The sequence below is a fragment of the Hoplias malabaricus genome, chromosome 13 (genome assembly GCF_029633855.1).
Source record: "Hoplias malabaricus isolate fHopMal1 chromosome 13, fHopMal1.hap1, whole genome shotgun sequence".
Taxonomy (NCBI): domain Eukaryota; kingdom Metazoa; phylum Chordata; class Actinopteri; order Characiformes; family Erythrinidae; genus Hoplias; species Hoplias malabaricus.
The window spans coordinates 26,610,814-26,619,537 of NC_089812.1; the positions used below are offsets into that span (position 1 = coordinate 26,610,814).

An 8,724-nucleotide genomic window follows, 5' to 3' on the forward strand; every position below is an offset into this window, starting at 1 on the left:
GTCCAAATGGCTCTTTGAGTGGTAAAGGTTATCCCTGGTTTGGATCATGGGAGGAAACCAGGAGCACACAGAGGAACCCATACAGACACACTAAGAACACACCAAATTCCTGAGGGGGGCACCAATGTAAATTGATAGTTAATAGGTATGGGATAATTCATAAAGCATTTTTCTTCATGATGTATATATAGAATAGGCATTGACTTCAAGAATAAACTTGTTTTTCTTGACTTACATCTCTGACCCCCTCAATAAGTATGATAAAGTAAACTGTTGCCACACCAACTGAGTCTTAGTGTGTCATGCCATGTCTATTTCTGTTTTTATGTAGAACCTACAACATTATATCTGATAATTCAGCTGAAAGATCAGGACTGGGAAACTGGTGTTTCCAGAGGAAGCCAGAGTGTGGTGAAAGCTGAGTTGAGGTTTGCTGTCATAGTGCAGTAGATGAGGCCTTCTTCACAAACTCCTGTATGAATCACGACTTCAAAATTGAATATCCTGCACACCTGAAAACACCATGACATTTCTCCAGAGATGCATTTTAAACATGGGGTTGCAGAGTGTGACTCGAGTGATCAACCTCCTGTACTAAACCTTTCATTCCTCCACTGAACCAATGCACACAATTCCTGCATAGAAAGTTTAACTTTGCCAAACTCAAACGACACAGTGGCCTGTGCATGGACATGTATAGTATAACCTGTGGTATATGACTGCCAGTACACTATTTTCAAGTTTCATTCTTACAGAAGATGTGTACTGAAAACACAAGCAATAATTTTCCTTCCACTCTCATATTTTTATTAATTAAATGTATTGGGTTAAACAGATAAAAAAAGGTAAAATTTAACATATATATTAATGTCACGCCCTTGTTATTTCATGTCTGTTTTCCCCACCATGTGCTCTCTTAGCACATGGCTCTGTTTGTTTGCCGCCTTTCTTCCTCTCCCTCGTTATCTGTTCCAGGTGTGTCTTGTCTGTGTTATGTATTTTAGTCCCCTTGTCTCACTCCCTCTTGTCGGCCATTTGTTTTGCTTCCATTGTCGCTCTGTCATGTCGCTCAGTCCGGTCTGTCTGTCTCGTTTGTCGATGTGGTCGTTTCGTTTCCTCTGTCGTTGTTTTGCTCCATAGTCTGGTTATCCCTCTAGTCTGTCTGTCCCGTTTGCCCTGTGTAGTTCCCCGTATTCTAGTTTAGTCTCTGTTAGCTCCATGTATCTGTTTTGTTATTCTTTTTGTACATAAAGCTTGTAGGGTTTTAGCATGTGTGTCCACCTCCGTTAGTCCCCTTCCTGACAGAATGACTGACCCCTTAAAAGACACAGCTAGCACTGAAGGCTATTTTTTGGAAGCTGAAAGAAGTCCAAGAGTCGATAATCCAGGCTTTAATTGAGTCAAGGACTTCTGAGGAAACGACTCCTCAATCGAGTGACTGCTCCAACGGGAGAAATAGGTACAAAAGGAACCAGCGAAAGCAGTGTGCTGGATTCTCCCCCTTGCTGGATGATTAGCCTGATTAGCATCCTCAGGACAAGGGAGGTGAGGCTAACAGGGGCACACCTCTGGGGGATCCATGGTTGATGAGATCCCTCATGAGTGTGCCCATCAGACTCCCTAAACCCTCCACGGCTCCAGCACGTGCCCTGCGAGCAGCACAAGTCCCTGCCTCCATGGATATCGCTGCAGGATCCCCTGTCTCTGAGGACGTCATTGCAGGACTGCTTACCGCTGCTGCTCCAGCGTCCGCAGTGCCTCCAGCCACTTCTGTCCCTGAGATGGTGGTGATCCAGGCAACTCCTGTCCCTATGACGGCAGCTTACACAGCCACTACTGTCCCTGTGTTGGTGAACCCAGCCGCTCCTGTCCCTGTGAAGGCGGCAAACCCAGCCGCTCCTGTCCCTGTGAAGGCGGCAAACCCAGCCGTTCCTGCCCCTGTGAAGGCGGCAAACCCAGTCGCTCCTGTCCCCGTGAAATCGGCAAACCCAGCCGTTCCTGTCCCCGTGAAGGCGGCAAACCCAGCCGCTCCTGTCCCCGTGAAGGCGGCGAACCCAGCCACTCCTGTGCCCGTGAAGGCGGCGAACCCAGCCACTCCTGTGCCCGTGAAGGCGGTGAACCCCGCCGGTCCTGTCCCCGTGAAGGCGGCTTCATCGGCCGCTTCTGTCCTCGTGAAGGCGGCTTCATCAGCCGCTCCTGTCCCCGTCAAGGCGGCCAGCCAGGTCGCTCCTGTCCCCGTGAAGGCAGCCACCCAGGTCGCTCCTGTAGCCGTGAAGGCAGCCACCCAAGTCGCTTCTGTCCCCGTGAAGGAGGCCAACCAAGCCGCTCCTGTTCCTGTGAGGCTAACAGGGGCACACCTCTGGGGGATCCATGATTGATGAGATCCCTCATGAGTGTGCCCATCAGACTTCCTAAACCCTCAATGGCTCCAGCACGTGCCCTGCAAGCAGCACAAGCCCCTGCCTCCGTGGATGTCCCTGCAGGATCCCCTGTCTCTGAGGACGTCATTGCAGGACTGCTTACCGCTGCTGCTCCAGTGTCCGCAGTGCCTCCAGCCACTTCTGTCCCTGAGATGGCGGCGATCCAGGCCACTCCTGTCCCTACGACGGCGGCTTCCACAGCCGCTACTGTCCCTGTTTTGGCGAACCCAGCCACTCATGTCCCTGTGAAGGCGGCAAACCCAGCCGCTCCTGTCCCTGTGAAGGCAGCGAACCCAGCCGCTCCTGTCCCTGTGAAGGTGGCAAACCCAGCTGCTCCTGTCCCTGTGAAGCGGCGAACCCAGCCGCTCCTGTGCCCATGAAGGCGGTGAACCCCGCCGCTCCTGTCCCCGTGAAGGCGGCTTCATCGGCCGCTCCTGTCCCCGTGAAGGCAGCCACCCAGGCCGTTCCTGTCCCCGTGAAGGCGGCCACCCAGGTCGCTCTTGTCCCTGTAAAGGCAGCCACCCAGGTCGCTCCTGTCCCCGTGAAGGTGGCTACCCAGGCCGCTCCTGTTCCTGTGAAAGCGGTGAACCCAGCCGCTCCAGTGCCTGAAAAGGTGGCTTCCACGGCCGCTCCTGTCCCCATGAAGGTGGCACCCACCCCTCCTATCCCTGTGAAGGCGGCTTCCTCAGCCAGTCCTGTCCCAGCGAAGGCAGCTTCCTCAGCCGCTCCTGTCCCAGCGAAGGTGGCTTCCTCAGCCGCTCCTGTCCCAGCGAAAGCGGCTTCCTCAGGTGCTCCTGCACCTGTGACTGTGGCCCCTGCTGCTTCAAGTCATGTACGTAGATCGGCCCCAAGGACTTCGGGGCCTATTCCTAAATCTGTGCCCAGGCTGGCTTCTCGGACAGCCCCACAGACTTTTGCCAGTCCTGGGCACCCCCTGGTTGTTTTTGTTCCTCTTTCCGTCCCTGTCCTGGTTTCTGTTTCTGTCCACATCCCTGTACCTGTGTCTGCATTTGTCTCTGTCCCTGTCACTGTGTTTGTGTCTGTCCTGGTCCCTGTTCCCCTGCCAAGTCCTGTCCAGTCCCCTGTTAATCCAGTCCAGTCCCCGTTTCAGTTTACTGTCTTGTCACCTGTCTCTTCTCCTGTCTTGTCTCCTGTCCATTCCCAGCACCCAGTCCCATCACCTGTCCTGCCTCATGTCCAGTCCTAGTACCCAGTCCTGTCACCTGTCCTGTCTCCAGTCAAGTCCCCAGTCTTTAATCAAGTCCAGTCCCCTGTCCATTCCCAGTTCTCCATTCTGTCACCTGTCCCATCTCCTGTCCAGTCCCAGCACCCAGCCTCTGTCCAGTCATATGCCCCTGTCCAGACTTCCGTCTCAGGTCCTGTCCTGTCCTCAGTCTTGTCTCAGTTCCTGTCCAATGTCCAACCCCAGTCTCCTGTCAAGTCTTGTGTTTCCACTCCTGTCCTGTCTAGTCCGTTCCAGTCCCTAGTCCTGTCTCCTGTTCCATTTTGTAAGTCACCTGTTCAGTCTCCTGTCACCCCCCCCTTTGTCAGACTCCTGTCCAGTCCTGAGTCCAGTCTCCTATGTCCGGTCCTATCTTGTCCCCAGCTCCTGTGTCTATTCCTGTCTTGTCCTGAGTCCTGTCACCCGTTGGTTAGTTGTCTTGTCTTGGTCTGTCTTGTTTCCCGTGCTCTCTCCTGCACCAGCTCCTGGGGGGGTCTAGGTGTACACATCCCTGGAGTTGTGCGTTCAGGAGGGGGCATCTGTCACGCCCATGTTCTGTCATGTCTGTTTTCCCTGCCATGTGCTCTCTTAGCACATGGCTCTGTTTGTTGTTGTCCATGTCTCCGCCCATGTCCCGCCTTTCTTCCTCTCCCTCGTTATCGGTTCCAGGTGTGTCTTGTCTGTGTTATGTATTTAAGTCCCCTTGTCTCACTCCCTCTTGTCGTCATTTGTTTTGCTTCCATTGTCGCTCTGTCATGTTGCTCAGTCCGGTCTGTCTGTCTCTTAAGGTTGAAAATGAAAGTTGAAAATACGTCCAAACACAGACATTGAAAAGACGAATATTAGACGTATTTTGGATGTCCATTGACATTATTACTTGGTCCCGAAAAACATTACTTGTATAAAACGCGTTTTGGACGTTCACTGACATTATCGATTGGTCACCACTTAACTAACTTTTAAGATGGATTTTGAACGTCCAGGGACGTTCCGTGTTTACTGGGTCAGATGATATTAAAATTCTTTTACTCCTTGACTGCTTGACCATGACATGGCTGTTTCACTAACATCCTCACTGCTTATGGCTATTGACCATTAGATGGCAATATTATTCGGAATTAAAAGCAGAAAAACACAACAAATGTAGCAAAGCTGACCTCTCGTGACCAACTGGGATTAAAACAAATAAACAAATCTTGCTACAAGCATGAGGGACAGAACACTGTTATATACTTATCTTAGCATCAAATACAGACTGATATGACAAATTCAAAACTTTACCATTAAACGTGTATATGTATGCTCAAATTTGGCTGTACTCTTTGCCCAGCCTCTCTCATTTTTAGACCGTTGTTACAGTCCTTGGCCTCCCTTGTCCTCCCTGTCCTTCTTCTCTTACTTTCACTCCTCTGGCTCTGCCTGTTTCCAATGTTGGCCATTGCTCCAAAACAGAAGAGCTCACCTGTTGCCCTTTCATGTTACAGTTTTTCTCAATTGCTAAAACACAAAACTCTGTTGTCTGAACCAAATTCTCAGTGTCCTGAACCCATTTATTGAAATTGTCACCCATTTGGCAAAACCATAAGCACATTTCATCACTTGGGTTGCATAATGGTAAGCCCAGGTAGCAAAAGTGAAACTCAAATAAAGCACAGGTGTCACAACTTAAACACGGCCACTCTAAATTGATCACACATGTGACAAATGATGTGAATAAACCAACATAAGCCAGTACAAGGAGGAAGTCATAGAAGTTTCACTATGGATAAAAACAGTCAGAGAGGCAGAGTAAGGGTAAGAGGTGAAAGAGGAGGAAGAATAGGGGAGACGAGACGAAGAACAATAATTTTAGATGAAATACGGGCAACCATCATTGAACATGTTCTTGTCCATGAATTGACTAAGAGGGAAGCAGGAGTTCAGCCCAACCTGAGTAGATTCACTGTGTCCACAATAGTCCGAACATTCAGAGAGGATAACAGGTAATTGCTTTATTCATTTCATATATGTTTACAATATGACTCAATACAGACCTGTAAAAAGGTGTTTCATTACATGAATTTCCTAAAACATTTGTAGGCTTAGTGCTGCATGTAATATTTTGTAACGGCATGTTCTTTTGTAGAATTACAAGACTGACACATGGGGGGGGGGGCATCTATGTTGAACCCAAACCATGAGACCCTCATTGTTGACATGGTCCGTCAGAACAATGCAATCACACTGCTTGAAATACAGCAGAATGTCATTGACGATCATGTCAACTTTGAAGGCGTCAACAGTATCAGCCTTTCCACCATTGGTTGTGTCCTAAAATGCAACAGAATGCAGATGAAGCAACTGTACAGAGCAGTGGCGGATGCTGGTCTTTCAAGGAGGGGAAGCTCAATTTCGGCCTACATCATAAAATGTGTCGGTTTATTTATACGTAAATTCTACCCTTCGTTCCTTTTTAAGAAAATGATCTGTGACCCTGTCGTACCAACAAGGCGTCTTTTCCAGGCACTTGACTAGAGTCCTCTCAATGGCCAGCAGAGCTAGGCTGCTTAAACGGCCTTGGCCCATGTGAAGTGTGTCCGCCTGTGCTCCCACGGATCTTTACACCAAAGGATCGCTGATTTGCTCATTTCGCTGTCAATAAAAAAGGGATTCAGCCTCAGACAGATTATCCAATTATCATGCAGAAGCTGAGCGTCCAGGCCAGCCGAGGCCAGCCCACTGTTCCATAGACAACCAGAGACGCTGAGCTGCACTTCGCTGCTTCACAATTGAACTCTGTGGACACTCAGCGTCCACACCATTTAAAGCACTGTGAAGCAGGAATGATTGAGAGGAAAGCCGCTGATTCTGAACAAAAGTTGAGCACGTTGTAGTGCATATTTATTCAATGACATGTACACACAACAGTATATATTTGGTCACTTATTTTTTTTACATTTTAGGGGAAGCTGAGCTTCCCTTGCAGTCTTAGAGCAATCGCCGCTGGTACAGAGTACCCTTTGACCAGAACTCAGAATGGGTCAAGGAGCAAAGTTTCCAGTATGTACAGGTAGGTCTTCAATACTGCAGTATACTCCACAGCAAGTCTGTCTTTCTGTGCCCCTTACAAAGCTTTCTGTATTTTTTCATAGAGAATGTTTCAACTGGATTCCTCAGACCATCTACATGAATATTTTTATATGGATGAAGCTGGGTTCAATCTCACCAAAATGAGGAGGAGAGGCAGAAACCTGATTGGCGAACGAGCCATTGTTGCAGTCCCTGGCCGGCGTGGCAATGTCACGTTATGTGCTACCATCAGCAATCATGGGGTTCTTCACCATCATGCCATATTGGGGCCATAGAACACTCAACATCTCTTGGTATTTTTGAGTGATCTTCAAGATATTGTGTTAGGCCGTGAGCAGCAAGATCATGAACAGACAGGGCATCCAGTCTATGTTATTGTGTGGGACAATGTGAGTTTTCACCAGGCTATCCAGGTCAGAGAGTAATTCAATATCAACCAAGATTTCCTAAATGTTTTTCTTCCACCATATTCCCCTTTCCTCAACCCAACAGAGGAGTTCTTCTCTTCATGACGGTGGAAGGTGTATGACCGGCAACCCTACACCAGGGAAAATCTCTTGCAGGCTATGGAACTGGCCTGTAATGACATAGGGGTGGATACATGCCAAGCATGAATCTGGCATACTAGGAGTTATTTTCCACGCTGAATGGCCAGGGAGAATGTGGCCTGACCAGCACGTCAACATGATGCTGCAGTAGAGTAGATAATAATTGTACTTCTGTTGTAATGTATATATATATATATATATATATATATATATATATATATATATATGTATATAGGGGTTGGACAATGAAACTGAAACACCAGTCATTTTAGTGTGGGAGGTTTCATGGCTAAATTGGACCAGCCTGGTGGCCAATCTTCATTAATTGCACATTGCACCAGTAAGAGCAGAGTGTGAAGGTTCAATTAGCAGGGTAAGAGCACAGTTTTGCTCAAAATATTGCAATGCACACAACATTATGGGTGACATACCAGAGTTCAAAAGAGGACAAATTGTTGGTGCACGTCTTGCTGGCACATCTGTGACCAAGACAGCAAGTCTTTGTGATTTATCAAGAGCCATGGTATCCAGGGTAATGTCAGCATACCACCAAGAAGGACGAAACACATCCAACAGGATTAACTGTGGATGCGAGAGGAAGCAGTCTGAAAGGGATGTTTGGGGGCTAACCAGGATTGTATCCAGAAAACATAAAAACAACGACTGCCCAAATCACAGAATAAAACGTGCAAAATAAAATGTGTGCCTCAACTCTCCTGTTTCCTCTAGAACTGTATGTCGGGAGCTCCACAGGTTCAATATCCACGGCCGGGCTGCTATAGCCAAACCTTTGGTCACACATGCCGATGCCAAATGTCAGTTTTAATGGTGCAAGGAGCGCAAATCTTGGGCTGTGGACAATGTGAAACATGTATTGTTCTCTGATGAGTCCACCTTTACTGTTTTCCCCACATCCGGGAGAGTTACGGTGTAGAGAAGCCCCAAAGAAGCGTACCACCCAGACTGTTGCATGCCCAGAGTGAAGCATGGGGGTGGATCAGTGATGGTTTGGGCTGCCATATCATGGCATTCCCTTGGCCCAATACTTGTGCTAGATGGGCGTGTCACTGCCAAGGACTACCGAACCATTCTGGAGGACAATGTGCATTCAATGGTTCAAACATTGTGTCCTGAAGGCGGTGCCGTGTATCAGAATGACAATACACCAATTCATACAGCAAGACTGGTGAAAGATCAGAAAGTGGTTTTATGAACATGAAAGTGAAGTTGAACATCTTCCATGGCCTGCACAGTCACCAGATCTAAATATTATTGAGCCACTTTGGGATGTTTTAGAGGAGCGAGTCAGGAAACGTTTTCCTCCACCAGCATCATGTAGTGACCTGGGCACTATCCTGAATGGCTTAAAATCCCTCTGACCACTGTGCAGGACTTGTATATGTCATTCCCAAGATGAATTGATGCTGTATTGGCCGCAAAAGGAGGCCCTACACCATACTAATTA

The 8,724-nt window shown here is 48.2% G+C and overlaps 1 protein-coding gene across 1 annotated transcript; it reads left to right on the plus strand.

Annotated features, from left to right (window-relative positions):
* The first annotated feature begins 1,676 nt into the window (after nucleotides 1-1,676).
* LOC136664476 (microtubule-associated protein 6-like) lies at nucleotides 1,677-2,378 on the plus strand. The gene has a single exon (XM_066641657.1). The coding sequence runs from the start codon at nucleotides 1,677-1,679 to the stop codon at nucleotides 2,376-2,378; it is 702 nt and encodes a 233-aa protein (XP_066497754.1).
* Nucleotides 2,379-8,724: the final 6,346 nt, after the last annotated feature.